Source organism: Podarcis filfolensis (assembly GCF_964270895.1).
Source record: "Podarcis filfolensis genome assembly, chromosome: 6".
Lineage (NCBI taxonomy): Eukaryota > Metazoa > Chordata > Lepidosauria > Squamata > Lacertidae > Podarcis > Podarcis filfolensis.
In genome coordinates this window covers 93954716-93981695 of record NC_139609.1, presented here as the reverse complement: position 1 = coordinate 93981695, position 26980 = coordinate 93954716, and the positions used below count along the sequence as shown (strand labels likewise).

At 40.2% G+C, this 26980-nt stretch overlaps 1 protein-coding gene across 7 annotated transcripts in view; it reads right to left on the bottom strand.

Annotated features, from left to right (window-relative positions):
* Positions 1–891: 891 nt before the first annotated feature.
* Positions 892–26980, bottom strand: part of ZBTB46 (zinc finger and BTB domain containing 46) — a 50071-nt gene continuing 23982 nt past the window's right edge. For 3 of the 7 annotated variants that reach the window (XM_083618614.1, XM_083618616.1, XM_083618615.1), the window contains 2 exons: positions 6468–6643; positions 892–4104 (listed from right to left, as the gene is read on the bottom strand). In XM_083618614.1, coding sequence (XP_083474740.1) covers positions 3712–4104; positions 6468–6643 — 569 coding nt within the window. In that variant the 3' untranslated portion in view covers positions 892–3711. Of the gene's footprint in view, positions 4105–6467; positions 6644–15139; positions 16695–17931; positions 21572–21657; positions 21710–23555; positions 23729–26980 lie in introns of those variants that run through there. The other 4 variants (XR_014549171.1, XR_014549172.1, XM_083618613.1 and 1 more) reach the window with 3 other exon arrangements.

Here is a 26980-nt window from a genome sequence, read left to right as displayed (position 1 = left end):
AAACAAAAAAGCTTTATTCATGCCAAACACTAGGACTCCTCAATTCCTGATGTCCTTTGTTCCATACAAGATGATGACAGTGAAAAGGGAGTCAAGAAACTCAAATCTCCAGCATTTTCTAGAACTGCTCCAGCATTTTCTAGAACCAAGGTCTCCATTGTGCATAGCTTTTTTTTCTGCAGCATTTAGAAAGGTGTTTATGAAAGTCCAGTATTAAAACATTTGTCTTCCAGTTGAAATAGAATGAGGCTGTACAACAAGCTCAAATACAAGAAGAGTCTTGGATTCTAGCCCCCGCCCTGCACTCTCCCTTGAGAATATTAAAGTATTTGGTTATTGGCCATGTTTCCCTGGCTAAATAAAAACAATTCTGTACCCTTGTCTAGCAGCAGAGCATTCCACATTCACATAATAAAACTTTTCTTTGAGCTAGTTAAGCACTAAGAGCATGGAGTAACTTCAGCAAGACAGCCTAAAATACACCAGTGAATGTGGTCTTGCGAAATGGTGGGGAGTGACAACGGATGGAGAGGAAGAAAAGAAGTGCGTAGAAAAATAAAATGAGTGAATTTCCCTCTCAGTTCTCTTTATTAGCCTGAGATTTATCCAAGTAAAGGAAGCTGAAACATTACACAGTGACCCATGAATAAAGCACTGAAACAAGTGTCAATGAAATGGTGTGGTTTACACCAGCAAAGCTCTTTAAAGGAAGCTGTTCATTAGTGCAAGACCAGATGGAAATTCTTGCATTAAACACGTCAGTGAAGGGTTAGTATCTTCAGTGAAAGGCATTTTAACATTGAAAGGTTGTCACCACTGGGGTTTGTCTTCTTTGGATTCAGAAAAGCTGGCTTTGATGTTCTTCCAGAGGAGAAACATGCATGGTGGTGGTTGTTTTTTTGTTTGCACGGTTTTGTTTTGGGACTATTATTTTTTGCAAGCTCTGTCCTCAGGCTGTGTACAGATGATAGCCCTGAAGAATTTGAAGCCATACTGTACAGGCTTAGCAATTGCTGTCCAGCTATTTTTTTTGTTATTCTTTTTTTAAAAAGTTTTCTATGAATATGTTTGCAGATTTCTGCAGTACTTCAAGCAGTGTATGTTTGAAGGCCGAAACGAGCATTAAGCAGCATGACTGACAACTGCTGCCATAAGGCGTGTGACCTTCCTTAGCACCTAGTGTGATGGCGCCCATGACAAGGAACACTAGTAATCATCTGTGGAACAGTTCTGAAATCAATTGCAATGTGTGTGTTTTTTAATATATGTACATTAAATAATATGCTTATACACTCTCTTTACAAGAAAAAGGAAAAATAAAAAACGGGAAGTGGAATCTGCTCCCTGTCTTTCACAGCAATGACCTGCTATTCAAGGTTTCATTTGGGAGTTAACTGATGAAAACCAGGTGCTTTTTCATTCTGATCTAGTCGGTTCCATGCCCTTCATTGTCTTATATGGAGAAGTAGCTGCAATTGGAAGTAAATGTTAGGCATTAGTCAGATTTTGCCCCTCCAGTGCAGAAAAGACACTTCCATTGCTCTTTAGAAATGATCATCTGTACACAATCTTAGAAGCCTGTTGTCCTTGCTGCACAAAAAAATAATAATAATAGCACCTTTTATATTCAATTTCCTTGCCCTGAAGGCTGCTTCCTGTGACAGGTTTCAAGCACAATTGGTAGCACACACATTATTCTGCATAGAAATCTGTTCCAAAGATGAAATGTACAGGCCAGTTTACTATTTCAAGGCTGCACCAGAAAAGCAGCAGTAGCCAACTATGAAACATACAACTCGCCAGTTCTTGGGATCATGACCCTAGATACTTCTCCGTGGGTGCTGCAGGGTACAAGCCTGCGGCCACAACTGGTAGACAAGATGTGGAAGATCTGCTTGGATGCTTAAATACATAGTCCGAATTTTCCAGATTCAGGGACATAGATGCACCCACGACAAACGGTCTGGCACTACACTTGAAGCACAGAAGCAGTAGCCAAAGAAGAGAAGGAAGAACTCAGGTCATTTGGGGAGTTTGTGCCATTCTCTCGGGGCTGCCAAAGAAATCTGAAATCTGCCCTTTTCAATGCTCACCTTATTTCATATTTCTTGTGCAGTTCCTCTCAATTTCAAATGAGGCGGACACAGGGTAACTTCTGGGTGCATTGTGCCACACCTCCTATTTCCCACTCTGTTGTCCTTACTGGCACCCAGAGTTCTGCCACTGGTGACGGACAATTTACCTTTCCACCTGGCAGAGCAATCCCTGATTCTTCAGAGGGAACTATGACACAAACGTGTATGATAGCAGGGATTGGTACACTTGCCGTGAAAAATTAATGCGTCCAAGACCTGACAAAAAATACCCCACATGGGTACGTTCTAACAGAGCTTGGCAGAACTTGGCAAAGAAGGTGGTACGCTGAATATTGCCATATGTCACTGAACAAGAGAGAAAGACAGCCACACCAGAAGAAAAGTGCATTTACAAGACTTGGCCACTAGGGGACACTTTTGCAGCAAATATCCCTGCATCATATAGCATCACAAATAAAACCTCAGAGGAGGGTATCTTTATATTACAAATGCCAATGGGCAACTGAATCCTTTGCTCAATTGACCTGAGGGCAAGTGTCCCAGTTCTAGTGAAGACTATAGACCTGAAAGGCTATTGATCTCTCTGGCTTACTGAAAGAGTTGCATTATTAAAGGTAAAAGTCCTGAAATGCTCGCACTGCTCTGTTTACCATGGGGAAGGTAAAAAAAGGTAAAGGACCCCTGGACGGTTAAGTCCAGTCAAAGGCGTATGGGATTGTGGTGCTCATCTCACTTTCAGGCCAAGGGAGCCGCCGTTTGTCCGCAGACAGCTTTCCGGGTCATGACTAAACCACTTCTGGCGCAGTGGAACACTGTGACGGAAACCAGAGAGCACGGAAATGCCGTTTGCCTTCCTGCCGCAGTGGTACCTATTTATCTACTTGCACCAGCATGCTTTCCAACTGCTAGGTTGGCAGGAGCTGGGACAGAGCAACAGGAGCTCACCCCGTTGCGGGAATTCGAACCACGGACCTTGCAATCCAGGCATCCCCAACCTTCGGCCCTCCAGATGTTTTGGACTACAGTTCCCATCATCCCTGACCACTGGTCCTGTTAGCTAGGGATCATGGGAGTTGTAGGCCAAAACATCTGGAGGGGCGCAGGTTGGGGATGCCTGTTCCAATCGGCAAGCCCAAGAAGCTCAGGGGTTTAGACCACAGCACCACCCACGTCCCGGACTTTACCATGGGTAAACTTGTCACAAATCCCTGGCTACTGGAAGCAGAGTTGTTTCAAAATGTTTTGGTAATTATTGTTTGAGAAGTAAGAGTCCTCCATATTTCAAGCTGACAGTAGAGGAAAATTTGAGGGTGGAAGCTCCATGGGGCCTGCATACAATCTGGTTGGCTCTCACTGAAAGACAAGGACATGATTCTACGCATTTCAGGACCATGTGAAGGGCAACAGGCAAGAAAGTGGAAACGTTTCAGGGGAAATGTTTGCTGATACAGTATCTGGAGGGAACAAATAAAGAGCTTGTTTGCTTGGGGAAAAAAATGCTTCACACACAAGACATTTTTGTACACAAGGAAATTAGCAAGGCTACTTGAGCTTTTCCAACACAACCTTCCTCTTCCCTGCCCCATCCCAAACAGATTGAGCAGAACAAAAATCCCTAAGAAATCCAAGTGAAATCCTTGTCGGTATCCTCAGAGTTTTCATTCTCCTGTGGAGAGTCAATGTCATCTTTGTCATCTTCCAAAATCACGTCGTCTTGTGAAATTTCTATGTCATCTTTCCATTTTATGTCATCGTCACCCCCCATGTCTTCATCTCCTTCTGCTTTGAGGTCGTCAGGATCTTCCATATATGGGCCTTCTTCTGTGCCGTACAATTCGTCAGGGGAGCCATCTCCTCCGCTGGCATCCAAGTGGCTGGCCATGCCTTGGCCAGAACAATCTGTGCAAATGCCATGGCGGCGGGAACCGTGCTTAATCCCCACGCTGGCTGCAGACATAAACACTCGGTTGCACACTTTGCAGACGTATTTTTTGTCTTTGCTGTGGACCTTGATAAGGGGAGCAGGGAGGAAAGACAAAGTTAAGGCAGGTGGGTCTGCAAGTAAGAGACTTTATGGTGCAATGGCAGCTAGATCACATTGCAACAACTAGTGAAGTTTTTTGTTTTTCTTTTCAAAGCAGCTGTCTCGAATTTCTTCATTTTGTTCTAACATGATTTCGTCTGCCAGCAATCAGGAATAGATGCAGGAAACCTTGAAAGCATAAAAGCAGAACTTGCCGCTGTGTTGCCTCTAAACAAGGCTATGAGTTTCAGAAGCTATATTTTAGGTACCTTTGCACAGATTAGGATGGCCAGGCAATGCTCATTTTAACACTGGAAGGTTCATAACAAAAATTCAAAATGGACAATCTCCCGTCTGTGTGCCCCTTTATTGTCATCACTCACACTCATACTGCCAAAAGTGACTAAAAAGTGGAGGTTTGATTTTATAATTTTGAAGAAGTACCATATCAATGTTTGTTCTGAGCTAGGATTTAGTGTCTAGGGTTAAACTAGGGGAGATTATTTTAATTCAATTGTATTTTGTTTTCAAATGTAATGGTTATTATTTGCCCTGAGCCTCGAAAGGCAAGGCAACCTGCAAATTAAATAAAATAACATTTGAAACGACACAAATAAAACAGTGCAAGAAGTCCACATTTGTTCCTTGTGCAGGGTTCCTCCCCTCCCCCTGTACCATGTAACAACAAACTACAGGCCTTAAAAGAATAGGCGAGAGAGAGAGAGAGAGAGAGAGAGAGAGAGAGAGAGAGAAAGAGAGAAAGAAAGAAAGAAAGAAAGAAAGAAAGAAAGAAAGAAAGAAAGAAAGAGTAGCTGGATGAAGCTCAGGGGCTACTGAGTGGCATATGACTAACTCCAGCCCAAGGATGCAAATCAAGGGGCATCTCGGGGAGCAACCAGTCCCACGACCAGATGGCTGGGCACTCATCCGAATGGACAAGCATTCACGGAAGGAAGGAGAAGGCAGTGGGGTTTTGGGTACTATGGCAACAGATAACAGAAGCCCCTTCAATATTGCTGCTTCAGCAGTGCAGGCTAGCTGCCCATCTTGTCTATAAATGCCGCCATTTGGCAAGCTAAGACGCAGCATTCGCACCTGCCTTAGGCAGCCAGAGGTGTATCAGCTGACTATATAACAAACTTTCCCCTCAAAGGGGAAAAGAAAGTCCTATCAGGAGGCAGCTGGGAGAAAGACAGGTTGTCTGCAGAAAGTACGGCCTGATGTACATTTTGGACACTACACAGAAGGAAGCAGGTTTTTCCCTTCACAACTAAAAGCTTAGTTACTCAAGTACATGGCTTCTATCCTTCAATCCTCCTACCAAAAGGTGTAAAAAATGTTTAAAGACCAGCTCTATCAAAGAGACAGTTCGGTCTGTATTTCTGATAACAAGAGAATCCAAATTTCACTTGGACTTCAGACAACAAATTATGGAACCACCAACTTGACCAGAGCCCATATTAGCCAATGCCTTTCTAGAAGGTGGGGAAATCTGCTGAATCTTAAGGTGGCATTAGTGCAGCTGAGGATAACAGTACAATATATTGCACCCAAATAATATAAGTGGGTGTGTGAGTGTGTTAACTGCAAGTCCTAACACAGGAGATGCGTGGTTCAGTTGTGGGAGGGGCAGGAGCACACATCATTGAAATACATTAAGAGCAAGAATAAGGTCCACACAGAAATATATGAAGTCGCCTTCTTGTTTTTTAGGATATGTGGTTGCTCTGGAGCATGCAGCCTCTTAAAAAGCATTTTGATTGCCAGCTGATCGATATGTAGCTTGACAATGACGTTTCTTTACATCCTTACAGACTTTTAACAAACATCACTGTCATCTGTTATGACAATTTCTTGGGCCCAACAGCCCATAAGAAACAGCAGGACAGCATATACATACGCCTCCCTTCAAGACACCTCATAGTGAGAAAATCCATCATGCATTTGGCTCAAGGGTTAACAAGCATAGCAGCAATGTAACGAGAAAGATCTGGCTTACATTTCTATGATTGGTATCAAACTCTTTCATATGGACAGTGTCCAAACACAGAATTGTTGTAAGAGACCCATTGTCAACTGACCCATCCCATCTCCCTGAATTAAAATATGTCTTCTTCCTTAGAACCATATGGGCTCCCCAAGCAGCTGATTCCTTCTTTCCATGCACGTCCACAAAATGGGAGGAACAAAGCCTTGAAAGTTCACTTTCACTTTCTCTTCCTTTCACAGACAGAGAAAGGAACATGTGCACATAAAACATCACCTTTCATGTTCACAGTCGCAAACCACTCCTGCGTTTTCCAGCTGCCCCCTGCCCTTCGGAGCAACTCCAAAGGCGCCAAACTTACCAAGGTATGCCGTTTCATGTGCTCCCGGCGGGTGAATTTCTTCCCACAAATTTCACAAGGATAGGGCCGTTCTCCAGTGTGGGATCGCATATGCCTCTTCAGGATACACTGGTGCATGGCTGAGAAACTGCAGTAGGGGCATTTGAACTTCTTTCTGATCACTGTGAATTCGTTTACTGGAAGAGAAACACAACACAGTGCAGGTTACAACTCTAGCACAGTCCTGTTCTTCAGCAGACACACAACTAACTGCTTATCCAACAGACCAATAGAAAAACTCTGTTCTAATGGGAATCAAGGACACCAAGGGCAAAGCTTCAAAAACTACTTTTGTAGCAGGGCTTTTAGTATTCTTGCTGTAACCTTATAGACTTACACGCCATTCCCATATTTACAGGCCCATTCCCATATTTATCTAGAATTCCATTTATTTATTGATTTATAAGATTTCTTACCTACCCTTCACCATAATGTCCCATGGTTGGTTACAACAATAAAATATACAATTATAAAGACAGATACAACTATCACAATGATGAATCACAGAAAAACTGCTCCACATGGAACAGAACGATGTGACAGAGCAGGAAGTATGCACTGGGCATCTTAATTGTTGTTCCTTTTGTTGTTGTATACCACTGAAGTGTTCTTATAGAGACGTAACCCTTTATAAATAGACTAAGTTAATGTTCATTGTCTTTCCTCATGGAAAGTTGGCAAACTCTTATAAAGACAAGCTGTGCTCTTCTGTTTAATGGGTGTGTATTTCATGGGTATGGGACGCGGGTGGCGCTGTGGGTTAAACCACAGAGCCTAGGATTGCCGATCAGAAGGTCGGCAGTTCGAATCCCCACAACGGGGTGAGCTCCAATTGCTCGGTCCCTGCTCCTGCCCACCTAGCAGTTCGAAAGCACGTCAAAGTGCAAGTAGATAAATAGGTACCACTCTGGCGGGAAGGTAAACGCCGTTTCCATGCGCTGCTCTGGTTCGCCAGAAGCGGCTTAGTCATGCTGGCCACATGACCTGGAAGCTGTACGCCGGCTCCCTCGGCCAATAAAGCGAGATGAGCGCCACAACCCCAGAGTCGGCCACGACTGGACCTAATGGTCAGGGGTCCCTTTACCTTTATTTCATGGGTACAGGAAGGCTCTCACAAAAATGGTACTCACAGAATCACAGAAAGGAAGAGTTGGAAGGGATCCCAAGGGTGATCTAGTCCAACCCCCTGCAATACAGGAATCCTGCCCACAACCATCCTTGGGCAGCGTTAGAAACTGAGATATGAAACCTAAATGGCACCTTAAACCTAGGTTATGGGCACAACAATGGAATGTCTAGGTGCGCTTTTTTATAACAAAAGTACAAAGCTGAAAATCAATGAACTGCAGCTAAAATATTATGTTCCTTTTTCACATGGTATAGTCCTTCCCCAGCCCACTCCCCTAATATTCTTAAGAGGGTCTCTTTTCTAGTCTTCAGAGAGTAGCTGGAAGTAGGGAGGCAGAAAAAGGTCCTCCTTTCTTTCTACTCTGCCGTTTTAATCTGAAATCTTAGGCACAGTACTGTGCCCAGAGCTCAGATACTGCTTGCACTAATGAAATTCCCGGCCACAAAATGCACCTAGAACAATGGAGGTTTCGAACACTGTCTCTGGGTGGGCTCCAACCACCAACATTATGGTTAACAGCCAGGTGCACTGACCCATTGTGCCACAGAGATTCATCTCAATCAATCTGCACAGTTTCATAACACAATATATTGGGAAACCCAATAAGCTTCCAAGATTTACCAGGGAGAGACACTAATTCAAAGAGAGGGTATTCTGTTTTTAAAAATAGGAATAAATGCCAGTGGAAGCAGATGAATTTCCCTGGGGGGGAAACCACCCGAATCAATCTTTACCTACATTACAGTACTAATATTCCCCTGTAAAATACAACCATGGAAAAATACTGGGTATGTTCTAGCCTAGGGTTGCCCTCTCAGTGCATGCTAGGCTATAGTGAAGCCCAGAAGGCCTGGCCAGTTCCAAGAATCAAGTAAGCATATACCCAATAATATTTTGCTGTGGTGTGTACTAACACCCAATAGCGGGAATTAGCAAACATTTCTCAACAGCAGGGGAATTAGCAAAAAAAATCTCAACAGCAGATGCTTCCTATTAGGACAGGATAGTCTCAAGGTCTGAAATTCTGTACAAGCAAATGTATTGATTTAAGCTGCAACACCTTTGTACTGGTTAGAAACACCCATACAGCTATCACCGTGTCAGTGCAGAAACAAGAAGTAGCTTCATCAGAAAGGTTTTTCTGGTGGGACTGTAAAATACCGTATTTTTCACCCTATAGGACGCACCGGCCCATAGGACGCACCTAGTTTTTTTGGGGGGGGGATAAAGAAAAAAAATTATCCCCCCCCCATGGCTTCAGCGCGCCCCGCGCTCCAGGCAGCAGGCTGCGGAAGCTGCGCGAAGCCCGAAGCATAGCTTGCGGATAGCTTCCTGAAGCCTGGAGAGCAAGAGGGGTCGGTGCACACTGACCCCTCTCTCTCTCCAGGCTTCAGCGAAAGCCTGCATTCGCCCCATAGGACGCACACACATTTCCCCTTCATTTTTGGAGGGGAAAAAGTGCGTCCTATAGGGCGAAAAATACGGTACTTTGCTGTAGCTGAAAATTGTCAATACTGTATCACCAAGGTCTGATGAAACACCAAGAAAAAGAAGTAAATGTTTGCTAAAGCACATCCTCTGTTACTTGTCCTATGTGCAGGTGTCTGGTGTTCAGGCAGAGCTCGCCTTAGCAACAATGACCTGATGCTTGGAATCAGGCCAGAAATAACTTGCTGTGAGCCAGTGAACCGTAAATGCAACACACCGACGACTGCATGCGGGACCTCATTTTATAATCCTGGACTAGCCCCAAAGTGAAATGGCGCTTGTGGGGTAACATGGCTATTAACCTTTCAAATGCAGAATCGCGCGTTGACCAAAAAACAAGAAAAGGGTTCTACACTTATCCAACAGCAGCCACCTATAAATCATTTTCACTGCTGCAAACGGAGAGAGCGTACCAGCAACAGCAAACAACATCTTGTGTTAAATTATTTTTCTATATACGATATAGCTCAAAATCCCAAAGAAATATTGGGATTGTAGTACTCCCCTTTGTGACTTTTTGAATATTTTGGATGAAAAATTCATATAATTTTTTGGACTATCAGTAGTGCTTCTCCTTGTTGTCCTGCTTTTAGAGGAGATGTGCACTCAGATAGACTCTAGGGAAACTGCAGTAACGAGAGCCCCGGGGTCTAATTTGCCAACAGACTCTACAGAGCAGCTGGGTAAATGCTTCCCCCTCCAAATAAGATTGGAAGTGGAATATGCACTAACTAAACAGGTGAAAACAGCAGCTTGGATCTTATTTATTGAAAGGTAATCATCTATTTAAATTAACAACTTCCAGAGGGATAGCCATGTAAGTTTGCAACAGCAAAAACAACAAAGTCCTTAAAGACTAAAAATTTTATTATGGCATAATGCCATAATAAATGTATTAGTCTTTAAGATATCACAATATTCTTTTTATCTAAATATTCACTCTCTTCTGTACTGCTTTATCTTAAAATATCACATATTAAATCATGATGGTAAACCTTGATTAAACCCAGATGGCCTTCTCCATAATAGCACCCCTGCAGGGGAACATGCTCCCCTCTAGAGGTTTAGTTGGAACCAATATTATCCAGTTTTAGGCACCAGCCAAAGACTTGTCTTTTCATCAGGCTTTTTAAGGTAGTGGGACACTTAAATTCAGGAAAGTGAAAGGCTGATTTTATTCTATTATTTGTGTTACTTATAATTTTGTTCTTAACATTTATTACTTTATGAAATTATTACTTTAAACTGGAGTCACAGGACAAAGAACAGAGCGTGGTTTTTTTACAAATAAAAATGATGAATTTTATGAAACCAATTTTGCTAGTACCAAAGATTTGGGTCCTAATGGTCAAGTTTGGGAGTCTGCAGGAAAAATCAAGGTGGCAAACAAAATAATTATAATTATTTATTATTTATACCCCGCCCATCTGGCTGAGTTTCCCCAGCCACTCTGGGCAGCTCCCAATCAAGTGTTAAAAACAATATAGCATTAAATATTAGAAACTTCCCTAATCAGGGCTGCCTTCAGATGTCTTTAAAAAATAGGATAGCTGCTTATTTCCTGGACATCTGATGGGACATCTGATGGGCAGGTAGGGTCTCAGCCTGTGTACCTGATGGAGCTGGTAGACAGCCGCCCTGGACACAGAATTAACCTGCGCCTCCATGGACAGCTGTGAGTCCAAAATGACTCCCAGGCTGTGCACCTGGTCCTTCAGGGGCACAGTTACCCCATTCAGGACCAGGGAGTCCCCCACACCCACCCGCCCCCTGTCCCCCCAAAACAGTACTTCTGTCTTGTCAGGATTCAACCCCAAACTGTTAGCCGCCATCCATCCTCCAACCGCCTCCAGGCACTCACACAGGACATTCACCACCTTCACTGGTTCTGATTTAAAAGAGAGGTAGAGCTGGGTGTCATCTGCATACTGATGAACACCCAGCCCAAACCCCCTGATGATCTCTCCCAGCGGCTTCATGTAGATATTAAAAAGTATGGGGGAGAGGACAGAACCCTGAGGCACCCCACAAGTGAGAGCCCAGGGGTCTGAACACTCATCCCCCAACACCACTTTCTGGACACGGCCCATAGGATGATTACACTACAGATAATGGGAGGAAAAATGCATTTTACACAGAAGAAACTAACAATATTGTGATCAATACGCAGACTGTATGCATTCTGATGATATCTCCTTTTATAAAAAGCAATCCCAATTAAAGACTTGTACAAAGAATGTAAATTTGCACATACAATTGCAAATAGTCCACCTTACAAGAGGTGGGAGTTTCTTGGCAAAAGAAGGGAGGCAAAAGAGAATGAAGATAAAGGTATGGAGACTAAGGGATGAACAGTTACAACAGGGGAACAGAGAACAGTCACCAGGGGAAAGTCTCAAGGCTGCTACACATAATACACACTGAATGTCATACAGAGACCATCTTCAATTGGAACACCTTCATGATTGGTGCATATACCTACTTCAAATACTGTACTAATGTTCATGTTTTCTTATCTAATGCTCCCAATGGTTTCATTCTATTCAAATAATATTTGAACAGAGGTGCCATGTGTCAGGAAGGTGATGTAGTTACTGTTCATGCCAACTCTGTAGGCTACAAGGAAGTTCATTAATTAGCATCAAACATGGACCTGAGAGATGTGAGTTCGCAGGAGCAACACATTTAGTGTCAAATTTCCCCCTAAACCGACCATTTGCTAATTCTCAGATTAAGTGAGTCACCACAAGCTTCAGATGGAAACAAGGAAAACTAAATTAGGTAGAAACTAAAGAGTCATGATTACAAAATAGAGAGCGAGAGAGCAGAACTGATGCTTTTAGCACCTTGGCTGTTAAATCTCAAGTAAATTGAATAAAATAATACTGAATGATCATACACTTCCTTTCAAAGGTAGATGCTTGGTTTTTCTTAATTTATATACACTCAGGAACCACTAAATTTCAGCCCAGTTGAGTAAATCAGTTTCCGCAACAGCAGACCATTCACACAACAGAGGGAGCACAAAGATTGTATTCTTTAATCAAGCAGTACTGCAAGCACAATTTGAAACAGATGTACAATATTATCACACCTAAACACCCGTCATCAGTCAAAATAAATACTTTAAGGATTTATAATTCTTTACCAAAGTTTAAGAGTTAATATAACTGTACATTCTAATTCTTAGCCTGCTCTTATTTAAGAGATTCATCTCGCTTTGACTACATCCAGTACAACCTGTCTTCTTAATATCCAAACACCACTGAAATAATTCATTCTTATAAGGTAGTGATCAGCAAACGGGATCAAGTTATAGTGATAGCTCCTCTCCAGTTGCCCCTCTTCACTAGCAGTGGACTAGGCAAAATAAATGGCTTGCATTAGATAGGTTCGTAATAAACCAGTTACTAAAAAGTCTAGACAAAATGAGCAAACTGTAAGCCGTTCAAGTAAAGGTCACCAAGCGTTAACTACAGCCTGCACTTCAACTTCACTATTTTAAAAACTATTCAGACACAGACACAGAACAAGCAACTTTACAAAGAAAGTAACAGCCATGTAATTGGTTAATTTCTCAAAGCTTCATTAAGACAACCGAGAGCAGAAGGTAGTATAACAGAGCCACGGCTGCTAAGACTGTGGCTATCTCATCCGATTATAATCTCTATTCATAGGCTTTTCAGGTTTTTGTAGTCTTCCAAAAAACCTGAGAGTGAGTGAGTGAACGCACCATGTGCAAGGGAATCATTCCAATGGCTACTGAAAGCATACCATCTTCAACAACTCTCAAAGCTACTGTTTATATATTTTATTTATTAAATTTGTATACCATCCTTCATTCAAAGATCTCAGGGTGGTTCACAGCATAAAAATACAAAATACTTAATAAAAACAAGAACAAAACAATAACCACCTTGCTTCCACAACACATTTAAAAGGACACATAATGTTAATCGGGGAAAAGGCCTGGTTGAAGAGGAACATTTTTGCCTGGCGCCTAAAGATGTACAGTGAAGGCGCTAGGTGAACCTCTCTGGGGAGGGCATTCCACTGCAGAAAAGGCCCATTCTCGTGTTGCCACCCTCCGGATTTCTCATGGAGGATGCACATGACGAAGGGCCTCAGGTGGTGGGTGATATCGGAGTCTGGGTCAGTTCATATGGGTAGAAGTGGTCCTGGAGGTATTGAGGTCCTGAGATGTTTAAGGCTTTATAGGTCAAATTCAGCACTTTGAATTGGGCCTAGAAACTAATTGGCAGCCAGTGCAGTTGGGCCAGGATCAGCATAATATGCTCAAACTGTCTTGCTCCACTGAGCAACCTGGCCGCTGAATTCTGCAACAGCTGAAGTTTCCGAACCTTCTTCAGAGGCAGCCCTACGCATAACGCATTGCAGTAATCTAACCTAGAGGTCACCAGTGTATAGATGACAGAAGTTAGGCTATCCCTGTCCAGATAGGGGCGCAGCTGGGCCACCAGCTGAGCTGATGGAAACCACTCCATGCCGAGGCCACCTGAGCCTCAAGCAACAGCAAAAGATCCAGGAGCACCTGCAAGCTATATACCCACTCTTTCAGAGGGAGTGTTACCCCATCAAGAGCAAGCAAGCTCCCACCCATCTGGTCTAGGGAACCACCCACTAACAGTGCCTAGTCTTATGTGAACTGAGCTTCAGTTTGTTGGCTCTCATCCAGTTCATTACTGAAGCAAGACAACGGTCCAACACATCTACTGCCTCACCTGCAGATGTAAAGGAGAAGTAGAGCTGTGTGTTATCAGCATATTGCTGACAACAGTTTAACATCTACAGTTTCCTGGTCAAAGACCACTTGCCAAGCATCAACCTCTGGAAACGATCATCCAAGTAGGGCAAAGCAGTGTCATCTACCCCTAACTGGGACAGAAGGATAGCATAGTCAGTGGTATCAAAAGCTGTTGAAAAATCAAGGAGAATTAATAGGGACACATTTCCCATTTCTCTTCCGACTGAGGGCAACCAAGGCAGTTTCTGTGCTGAAACTGGGCCAAAATTCTGATTGAAATAGAATCTCTGTGTGTGCACCCTACATTTGTAAAGTCTGGAAGAGCTGGAGCTGATTTTTTAAAGTTAACTATCCTAGGATATAACTCATGTTGGAACTATGAAGATAGTGCTTGCTTTTAATGCTGCTCATAGCCTCCATATACCACAGAAATGAGCTTGGTCAGACAGCTTTCTCCCATGGCTGGTTTAATGTTGCAGAGCAGGTGTAGGGAACGTGTGGATCTTTATAATTTGCTGGATTACAACTCCCATCATCCCTAACCACTGGCCTTGTGGGCTAAGGCTGATAGGAGTTGAAGGCCAACAACACCTGGAGAGAACCATGCTGGCCATCCATGCTAAGCTAGACGTGGTGAAAATTTATCACAAGTCAGATGCACCAACTATTACCTATTTACTTACTTACTGATCTGCATATCTGTGAGATGGCTCACAGAAAATAGAAATACACAAACATTATATTACATGGGAAGTTAATCTTGCCATTGGGAGCAGTTTGCATGCAGTTGCATTTCACGTGGGCATTATTAGACATGGTTTTAGTGCAATGCTATACATGTCTGCTCAGAAGTTATAAATGCAATGAGATTTAATGTCAGGTAAGTGTGCATACGACTGCAGCCTTAACTGACTAGTTAAAATGCAAAGCAGAGTTCTCCACAATGCAGCACAGCAGAATCCAGGGAAGAAAGTTCAGTTTGCTGTATTAATTTATTTACAAACCTTGTTTTATCTTTTCTATAAAACACAAGATATGCACAACCAAATGAAAAATACAATATAGCAATTTACATTTTTGAAAGGCAGATGGGACCAGCAAACTAGAGAATTCTTTACTATGTACTACTGGTATTTTATTGGTCTAGGTGCTTAAAGTTTTGGATTCCTTATAATTTCTTTGTCAGCCAAAAGAACTTTCCTCCTCAAGCAAACTTTGGCAATGCATTGGTCAAGGAGAAGCAACAGTTAATACATTTTTCAATTAAAATTTTATTTAAAACAATCCCCACTTCAAATATGCACCTATTTCTAGCTCTGTAAAACAGAGCACCACTAGAAATTACATTCATTCCACAGCTTATTTCTGAATTTCACAGTAGTGACAATAAACATATCTGGAAGTATTTAATAGTTTAGTAAAGGTGCTATAGTACAGGCATTTACAGCATACTTTTTGTCTAATGAACACAATTAAAATATACAAGAGATTTGCAAGAGAAGCGATCTGTAAACAGCATTGACTGGCTGGTGTCCTTCATGTCACCAAGAAATACCACTTTTATCCCCTGACCAGTTTCGTGCTCTAATAAAAGCTATTTTTAAAATGTTTAAGTTGATGGATGGTCAGATGCATCCAGTGCTTTAGAAAATAAAAATGGGTGTTGTCGTGTAAAACAGGAATGAATGGAAGAAGAAAGGTTCACTGTTGAAGCAGTGTTTGATTTGCTAGTAGGTATGTGCTTGTCTTTCTAACTGTCAAAAAAGAAACTGGGCTCACTCCTCAGCTGAAGGGGGGTATCAAAAACTCCTCCACCCATTGCACCTTTCTTTTATCCATCGTTACTTTTGCAAGCACTGGATTTGTACAAAAGAATAATTCATTTCATTTGGGTTTGCGTTAAGAAAAGATGCTGCTGCACTGCATCCCAATTAGATTATAAGAGTCATTATCAGTGCCACCAAGGACAAAATAACGATAGAGCAACACTCTGTAAATAGCACCATAATAATGAACATTTATTTACAAGTAACGCTGTTAACCTTTAAAAGGTTTCAGAAATCATTCACTTTGCAAATATATTCATTCATTCACACAAAATGCATACTTTTGCATCTTAAAAGTGTTATTGTTATCAAAACATACAGTGTTCTTATAAGTTCAAGTATTGTTTCTGAGGTACTTTTTATGGCTTTACTTTTTTAAAAATAGAAAACCTCTTTGGTAGAATAATTGTAGCACACTAGATTGGAGCTTTATTACAATTTAAAGTACAACCCTAACCATGTATACTCATAAGTAAGCACTATTGGGGCTCATTATCTGGTAAATGGATTAGGACTGAAGCCTTACTTACTACTCACGCAAATTTCTTACTATCAGTAATAATAAACTTTTACTTCATTTGCAACATGATGACCACTCTCAGAAGGTTAAAATTGCCTCCTTTATCCTCAAGAGGGCCTAACAGCACAGCCCTAATCAATTAAATTTGATTTGCACAATCAGGACCATAGCAGAACTAAATGTTAAGATGTTTTAAAATATACATTTATTATAATGTATAATGGAGCAGGAATGTTCACTATGCTGCTGCCCTTAATGCACACCTGCTTAAATGACTGAGCAAAGCATGGAATAAATTTCATTGGATTTACTGCTGTGAAATAGCACTTTCCCCCTATAATCTCAAGGATACAGTGGAAACACAAGGAAACAATTCCGGGGTGGTGGTATGCTCAAATTACTTATACTTGTTCAATGACTCCCCTTAGCTAACCTTTCCAATAGAGCAGGCATAGGCAAACTCGGAACTCCAGATGTTTTTGGGACTACAATTCCCATCATCCCTGACCACTGGTCCTGTTAGCTAGGGATCATAGAAGTTGTAGTCCCAAAACGTCTGGAGGGCTGAGTTTGCCTATGCCTGCAATAGAGTAATCCCTACAATCATATACATCATAAAAATTCACCCAATCTTCTAGTTTAAAATGAACACACCAATCATCAAACACAAATCAACAAGTCTACTGTATCAATACACTGTCTGCTATACACTGAATATTTTTCATAAACGGGATTATAAATTCAAGCAATGGATTCAGTTTATAACATGACAGTCTTTAAGAGGAAGCAGGATAGCTAGTGATTATTTGGTTCACTATAGATAGGCAGAGTTTTATTATACACGTAAGAACAGGCCTTCAGAATGGTGAGCTCCGCTTACAGAATTCTCTCCCCAGGGAGGCATGCCTGGCATCAACATTAGGTGTCTTTAGGTGCCAGGCAAAAATATTCCTTTTCTCCCAGGCTTTTAAATCTTAATTTCCTGCTTATCTTTTAGTGGGGGAGGGATTGAGTTTGATCTGTGCATAGATAATACTTGTGTACTTAAGATTGTTTTATTCTGTTTTTATACTTGTTCATTGGAAGTCACTTGGAGTTCTTTTTTCTGAGAAAAGTGACTAATAAATAACGACGACAAAACCAAGTAGTGTCAATCTAAATGAAACAGTATCATAATACCCTTCTTAGAATTAATGAAAAACTCAGCTAGCTTCTGAATTCCAGCTTTTTCCAACAAGCTTCATGCTTTAAAAAATACTAGTTGGCTGGGGTGGGTGCGTGGCTGTTAGGGGGTCATAATCCAGTATGTAGCGTCTGAATGGTCATCAATCAGGGCACTGTTAGACAAGATGGTGTTTGCCACTTTCCAAAAGTTTCTATGTTTTGATGCCACCTGAAGTCTTTTATTCTGGGTATATACTATGCTGAATCTTTAGGCAGCAACCTGCCATTTCTGTATCTTTGTTTTGTTTAATATTGTTTAACACTGAACCACAGAAAGCCAACTCATGGATTTATGATTTTTTTGTTGGTGGTGGTCATAATGCAAATATTACGATACTACTCCTGTCTGGATTGAATACATGGAATGGCCACCCAGTCTTTTGAGGACACTTAATTCTAGTAGGAACTACCCATTAGGAACATTTTACACACATCCAAGATGTGCTGCATTCAGTGGGATACACGCAGGAGACTTTCATGGGTAGCTATTCTGTTTTAGCCTCAACACCTTATACTGTACATTGTCTCCTTACTAGCAAAAAATAAGCATCATGCAAGCAAATAAAAAAGAGCTATTCCTTCAGAGACACAGAGCTTTCTCTTTTTTCCCTCTCAACTCCTGTGTGCTGATCTCTGTCTGCCCTGCTGTGCTTTCTTCTCTCATGACCTACTGTTTGTCAAAGAGCAAAGTAAATTATTCAGCAGTTGCCAGACGGTAAAATGGCAGGCTAGTTGTGCTAATTGGAAGAGAAAAAGTATTTGCTTGCACGCTCATGCCCTGCCAAACACAAATTTTTGCTAGTCAAGAAAGAGATGGCAAGAGAGTTTAGAAGGGGTTTGTTATTCAAAAGGCAAAATGTCCAAATACAGTTTTTCCCCCAACTGGCTTTGGATTTTTGCCCCCCACGACCAGCAAGAAATTGTATTTCTAGTGTCACCCAACATAATCTCTGGACTGGAGAGATTAAGGAAGCTCTAGAAACCAAGGAATCAGTAGTAACTTATCTCCTTGGTAGTCAGTTTGCACCTGAAGCTAAGACTAAGGTAGGTGAAACTAGAAGTCACTTCTACCAATCACTGGGGCTTCTATGCACATATCACATACTTTTGCTCAATATTGTATTCTACAAATGAAGGGATTTGGTTCTTAACATATCTGTAGGTCTGTTCTCCAAGAGGAGAAGCAAAAGAGGAAGACGTGGGCTAACAGGCAGCAAGAAAGAAAATGACGACTTTCCCCAAGAGCGGGACTTCCTAACAAGACTAGGGTGTGGAAAGTACTTTTAAAATGATTTTACTAGAGGACATTTTTACAGGACTAACAAAAAATGAAAAGCAAAACCAACAGCAGCAGCAGCATAACAAGAAACAACATTAAGGGGGAGAGGCCTCTACAGTTGTTCAAAGCAAAGTCAGTAAGCTAATAAGCAGAGAACAGGCAATAATTTTAAGTTGAAAAATTCCAGAACTGTAATTGGAAATAACATAGCCTAAGGAGGACAGGATTCTTATTATCATGAGAAATGAATGCCTGCCTGCCTTTTGAACACTTAAGAAAAAAAACATTGAAGCACCTTGAAATATTTTTATACAGCCATTTAAGGAGAACTGCTTTCAACAATACACAAAGATGGGAAACTAGTTTAATAAATTCTAAATACCGGTACCTTTGGCCTGAAGGCTAAAAATCTGACATTGTGGAACAAGTTGTAGTTCTTTTCACAAGGAGAATGGGAATATATAGATAAGTATTGTTCAAAATCATTTTTTCCTTTGGGGGTTTCCCTTTTCTATCCACCAGTTATTCACTATTAGTCTTCAGGCCATTTCTGGACACCTCCTCCAAGCTTCTATATAATATTCCTCTCAAGCAGCTATTAATGGGAAACATTTCTCCTTGGATCATAACACCTGCTGGCAAGTTTTCAGTTTTAGGTGTGCTCTAGATGGCCCAAGATTTGTGCTTGTTATCACAAGGTGGTTCTGTACCCAGGTCCATCTTTTAGCTACACCAAAAACAAGTTAGTATTTTCATGGCTGTCTCTCATTTATACTGTCCTGATTTCTAGGATTCAAAAGAAGTGTAGCCTACCCGATTGAAGAAACAACAGATTTTAGAGAAATTGGGTTGTTGTTTTTACATTTTTGAAGTATTTCTATGGGAGCTAACTGTACAAATCCATAAATCTGGCTGTATTACAACACTCATAACACTCATTACAGCTGCATACAATTCGCAGAGGGTGAAGGTATTTGAAAATATTGTGGCCCATTTAGTACAGGGGTGGGGAACCTCTTTTGGCTAGTGGGCCAGATCACTATCTTCTTGACCCCTGGCAGGTCAAAGATGACACCTATCAATCACCTGACATAACAATTAAATTCAGGGGATGCTGTTCTTTGATTTTGGTCTCCCCACTTTACTCTTTCTAGCATTCCACCCCCTCATATACATCCTCATATATACAGGTGTGAAGCTAGGAGTCAAGAAAAGGGATGCTCCTTTAAGTCCTGCTTCTCTAAGTTATGCAAATGAGATAACTGGTTTTTTTTTTATAAAAAAGGCATAATGCATTCTTAATCTGCTACAATAAACATGAAATTTGCATATCACAAAACATTTACTCTAGATCACTGCATGACACATCATTTGAATGTGATATTCATTTGCTGATATTTGAACTGTGCAACCAATCCAGCAGGCTTCGACAGCAGGTGACTTCAATCCTGCTTTTTTAAAAAGGCATTTAAAAGATGCCTTTTAAAAACATAGGAAACTGCCTCACATTGTCACATCTTTGGTTCATCTAGCTCAGTGTTGTCTAAACCGACTAGCAGCAGTTCTCCAGAGTCTCAGCCAGGGGTTTCATCCAGCCCTACCCAGAGATACTGAGGATTGAGCCAGAGGCCTTCTGCATGCAAGGCAGATGTTCTACCACATCTGTGCTGCCAGAACTTTGCTGGTGGTTGATCCAAGTACATTATAACTCTGTCCTACTAATTCAGTTACATTTTCTCCCTGTATTTTTATATATATTTTAATACTGCTGTATACTGCATTCAGATAATGTGGGGAGGAGGTAGAGAAATGTTTTTAATAAATAATGTGCTGAGAAAATGAATGGAAAACCTTTTGATCCTTTGAACCTACTGTTAAAATCTAAAAGTGACTATCTACCCAGAAGACACTGCAACTCAGGCAGAACTACCCTGGGACTATGGGATGCTGTCTGTAGGAATAATCTTGTTTAGACTACAAAAGTGTTTTCTTTAACATTTTCTCTTAAGATTATTACTGCTGAATAACAAAATTATATTTGTTCTTTAAGTCTGAAGCATCTCCTAGATTTATGTCTCTCTGAATCCTGACCATAGAACCTGGGGATAAAGAGGTTTACAACTTTCTTTCATTACCTGGCCATTGATTCAGCATTCACACTGTACTGAGCACTGAGACTGCTGACAAAGCAGAATGCACTACCCAGTCAAGAAGCTAAGAAATACACTTCTAAGAGTTTAATCTCACTCTCTCCATTGCCCAACAGTTTTCTTACTCATCATCAGATTCCTGATTTTGATCAATACGATTCAGAAACTCTTCAGATACTGGCTGTGTAGAACCCAGATAGCAAACTTTCATATGAGTACTGAGGTTTTTCTGGGTACCAAAGCCCTTGCCACAAAAAAGACACATAAACGAACGTTCGCTGGAGTGCACAGACATAAGATGCCGGTTTAAGTCTGTCTTGTCTCGGAACAGTTTCAGGCAGCAAGGGCATTGCATCTTCTTCCTGTTGAAGTGGATTGTTTTTTCATGACGATCCATGTTGGATTTTAGTGTGAAGCTAGCAGGACACTTTGGACACTGGAAACGGGCAAATTGCCCTGGAGATATGTGCTCAGAAAGGTTAGCCAGTATTGGCCTAGAGTAGTCCACTACATCAAAAGGGACAATCATGGGGAAAGTGTGTTCCTTAATGTGTTCCTTCAGCTTTTCCACACATTCAAAAAATCTTCTGCAGAAAGCACAGCTCAGCCTCTTGTGGCCAGAAGAATCCAAGAACAAACCCTCGTGGACCAAGTCCACATCTTCAGATTGTGATGCATTTATATCTAAAAAAAAAAGGAAATGCAAAAAATTAAATTTTAAGTTTTATACTTTGAATTATTAATATACAGTCTTCCTTCTTTCCATTTACCTGTTTCAGAACTATCTAACTGCCACAGTGTTAGAAATCCATCATAGGTGACCTGCAAAAGAAAAGTGCAATTATGTTAATGATCACTCAGAGAACATCAAGTACTTTAACACCTGTAAATTACTAAAACTCACTGTAATTCTGCTCCTTCTGCAAATCTTCATTACAAATATTTAGTTACTCAAATCAATGTTTCATTTCATACCTAAAAGTATGCTCAAAATATATAACCAATATATATACCCAAACTGCTAATAAGAACTGTTAAGTATCTGTATATTTGTTCATTTTGTGATCTCAAAAAATCTGTGTTCAGTAGATTCTGTACAGAAATGAGAGCTTCACAAGTATGCCATGTCATCATCATCATCATCATCATTTATTAAATTTATTGGTTGCTTTTTCTTGCCAAAGGTAACTCAAAGCAATTTACAAACAAAAACCCACTTAGATGCACAAAAAAGCATTAAGACATTTAAAATACATTTAAAACACCCCACCCACCCTAAAAGGCCAAAGATAGTTACAGTGGTACCTCGGGATGCGAACAGGATCCGTTCCGGAGCCCTGTTCGCATCTCGAAGCAAATGTAACCCATGTCTGCGCGTGTCACGTTTCGGCGCTTCTGCGCATTACATCATTTTGACACTCTGCGCATGCGTGCATGGCGAAACCCAGAAGTAACACGCTCCATTACTTCTGGGTCGCCGCGGAGCGCAACCCGAATTTGCCTAACCCGAAGCGTATTCATCCTGAGGTATGACTGTAGAGGCTAAAGACCTGGTTAAAGAGGAAAGTAACTGCTTGGTGCCTAGAATATAGAATGATAGAATGATATAGAATGATGGTGCCAGGCGAGCATATACTTTTCTATTTTGAAGCACTACCATGAAGGAAAGGCTATGAAGCCAAGAAGTAGGCCATGATATGTTATGAGAGACCTTGTTAAGTGAGACCCAGAAGGGCAATTTGTATACCAACATTAACTGATCCTTAGCACCAAACTGTTAAATTCTGGCATTTCCAAAAAAAAAGGTGTAACTATCCCTGACCAGAACTATCTGCTCCAGTTTCCTTTATCCATCCCCACCCTTAACTACATTTTAGTATTGTTTAATTTAAAAGGATTAATTACTGGATATTTTCAAGTTTTGAGTTATTTGCATAATATTACTTGTATGCTACACAGTACTTCCCTATGAGACATAATGGGTGATTTAGCTGAGGTGGGGTGAAGATGTAATTACTACTGAATACTTTCACCAAGTTGTCTGCGATGATGAGTTTGCTTTCACTTTTTTAAAATCAGGGAAACATTTGTTTAACTAAAAATAATAATAATAATATATGATATATTTTACAAGACCAGATACATTTACAGGAAGAATAATTATTCCTGCCATGCTTTTTGATATTTAGAATAATTATTGACCAAGTTTTTAAACAGCGGATAAATGGTCCTTAGGAAGCTCTCAATTCTGTACATGCTTGATTCTGGTTGCTAGGACTCTGAAGTATTTTTTCTAGTCCGGCCTTTATGTTTCCTTTAAAAAGGTCAGGAAAGTATTTCTATAAAATAGGGATCTGAAGATCAAAACCATTAAGTGTGTTGCAAGAGTTAGTATTACGTATTTCCGTAAACACACTGCTGTTTGGAACAGAAGGAACAAATTACTCTGTGCATTTTTTGTATTTTGATAGAATTTCACAAAGCAGTAAAGGTAAAGGAGAGTACCACATTACGGACAATACAAATAGCCTAGGTCTGTTACAAATTTGAATAATTCAAAATTCTAAGATACATTAAGAATAGCAAACTGAGCATGATGACACAATTTCAGTCGTAAGTTTTATAACACTTAAAAACTAGAATTACCCCCAGATAACTATAATATTACCTGAGTTGAAGGCATCACTCTTTTCACAGTATCTGGTGATATTTCACCAGAAGAGGGGATGATGGTAGTGGGGCTCTGAGTGGCAAGGTGTGATGAAGGCAGCAGAGGAGGAGTTGATGCTTCCACTTTGCCATCACATTCACCCCTTGAACGATTCAAGTTGGTGCCAGACCCTGAGGAACACAGGAAACGAGTCTCACCCACATGAACTAGCACCAGCTGGTGGTTTTACAAAAGGCAGGGAATGAACAGCTGTAGCTTAATCTTCTGTCAGTGGGAGTGAACGAAGTGCCACAGAGATTCCAGGCCCATTGACTGTTTTAAATAGCCTCCCCACCCAAAAGTGTGGTGGGAATTATATCACACAGCAGCATAATGGTCACTAAAGGAAGTCAAAACAAGAAAAAGAACACAAGGCAGCACAAAAATGAGAACAACTTTCAAAAGATACAATGATCCGTTCTTTGTATGTGACTAATTCATTGCCATTTCTTTAAAACTTCAAAAAAATTAAACATAAAAAGGACAAGGTTGTTCTTACTGTCATAACAAGTCATCTCATTAGCAATTATGCAATTGGAAAAGGAATTTATGGAGCTCTGCTGCAGCCAGCAGTGGGAGACCCATGCACACATCAGACTCTAATAATGACTAGCATGTTTAAGTTAGTCATAACTAGCATTGTTGCTGTTAGGGAAAGTAATACAAAAACAACACACATCCAGCTTAAAGACAGCCCACAAAAATAATGCATTATGGTACAAAAAGTCTTATTTTTCCTGAGTTAATTCACAGAGTTCTGGGACCACTAATGAAATACAGCCTCAAACATAATCTCACGATCAAATACACAAGGTACAGATACTGTATATTTTTGTGTTGAGGGCACTGTAGTACAGTATGCTGGGGACACAAGACATCACTATTCACACAAAACGTGAAGTATGTGTAGCAATTTATTTTCAAATATTTGCAGAATTTAAGTTAAACATACATGATAGAACACTAATTATTACGAAATACTAGACTTAACAGCCTAATCCCAAGACTTGAAATGGTAGCAATAAGGTGAGTAACACAGAGGAACCTATGTTAGACACACTCTGAACCTGTGTGAGGCTACCAGACCAGTACTACGGTATGATTAACTAGTTAATTGAACTTTTTCTTACCAATAATGTATTTAGAAAACTGTGTATGTATCAAAATAAATTGTGTGATGATTAAGCTATCAGATAGCATTATACACACACCACAAAATTATTTAAATTCTGATTATAAATGGTGGTTATAAAGAACTTTTATCCTGAACTGCAAAAGCAAGAAAGAAGCACAATCCTACTGAAGGCATAGAATGAAATAGCAGTATCAGAGCAACAGAATATATATGTTTTAAATCTTGTTAAAATTAATGTATAGCAAGAAACATGTTCTATAAAAAGTACTTTTGAAAAATGACCACAAACATTTTTCTTTAGCTTTTGAAGGTTTTTATGCATTGACTGTCACTTGATTTATAAAACCTAAGGTCAAATGTACAGGTAACCTGATGCATAAGTTGCTACTATAAATAGTTTGAGATGACATAAAAAATAACATGAGGTACTAAACTTAAGACATATCAAAAAGCTATCATAAATAATAAGAGAGAAAATGTTTAAGAACACATCTGAGCCAAAGGATTAGCAACAGTGTTTCCATACCACATTCATCCAAACACCCAATTTATATACAAGATTATTCATTCCATTGAAAAGCCACTCAGCAAGGATGAAGTAACAAAAGTTTCAAGTCTTACACTCTATTCCTTGGGTTCACAGCAGATTATATATATTATTTCAAAAGGTTTCCAGACATGTAATTTCCACATGTTTTAATCTTGAATAGTGTATTGCAAATGCATTGATTTGAAAGCAATTTGACGCATTTCACTTTCAGCCTCATATAAAGAACTTATTTTGGTGCTTTTAATTTATTTGCTTATTTTAATAATGCTTTTTTCATGTCATGTTATCAAATACTGGGCCCACTGCTGACTTCCCATAAAGTCCCAATGATATTTTATTATTATTAAAATGATTAATAAATACCTAAATATCATTACACAGATTCCACTATAAAATAAAACGATGACACCATTAAAGTTTAATATTTTGAAGTCCCTCAAGTGTTTAATTCCCCTAGTTAGTAGAAACCTATTCTAAATACAAGCCTTTTGTTTGCAAAAGCCCCAAAACTGTTGGACCTCCTCCTAGAGGAGGTAAGGAAATCTTATTTTAATGTACATACTGCCTTCCAAACAGAATCTGACTTACAAAAAATACACAATACAGCAAAATTAAATTCAGGAGGTAATGGCAGCATCGGATCAAATCAGTTAGGGATGAAATAGTTTTTAAAGCCTGGGAAATTAAACTGACGCCAAAAAAGTGTAGGTGCAAGGTAAGCCTCACTCCGTCAAGGTGCTATCCCTGAGAAGGCTATCCCTGGTCGCCTCCCACTGTACCTCAATTGGTGGACACATCTGGAGAGGAGTCTCCAAAGACTACCTCAACTGATAAATAGCAAAGTATTTTTGAAATAGTTCAAAGCCTCTTCTCTATTGCCCTCTTACAAGGGACGTTTTTTAAAAAAAAATCAGGTTTTTGCATAGTGGAGGTGCTAATTTACTGTTTCAAAGTTTTGGAATGTTTCTATAAAATACATAAATAAAAATAAATCTAAAAAATACAAGAGATGAGCTTGAATTCACTGCATATGTACTTGGAAGCAAGTTTCACTGAGTTACTCCTAGTTACTTCAGATTGCAATCTTAATGTGTTCCAGTGGATTAAATTATCAAAATATATACAATTCAATTTCAGCATATTAAATTTGAGCAAATAAGCAAAACTCAAACATTACTCAAGATATCACCCAAAGCTACATTGCGTTAAGTTTTACCTGTTTTCAAGAATATTCAGAGAACCCTGCTAGATCAGGCCAAGGGCCTATCTATCCATTCTAGAAGTCTGTGCTCACAGTGGCCAATCAGACGTCTATAGAAAACCCACATGCAAGACATGAGTGCAACAGTACTCGTCAGAGACCATGAATCAATAAAATAAAAACCACCCAACACTTTTTCTTCTTCTAAAATTAAACAAAAATATCTGCCAAATACCATCCTTAGTTTATTTGTGGCACCAATATCAAGAAACCCATATATTTATCCCTTCTACGTCAAAGGTTCAAGTTCTACATTTTGCTTTCCATTGTGTCACAAACTGAAGCACTGCCATGGCATCCTTCCACATCAAATTCCTGAGTGATCATATCAAAGCAGCAGGAAACATTTAAAATGTTGGGAGTGCAAGAGAACTACAAATAAAAAGTTGCTCAGCATACTCAATGAATCTATGATGCAATAAACACTTGAGAAACAC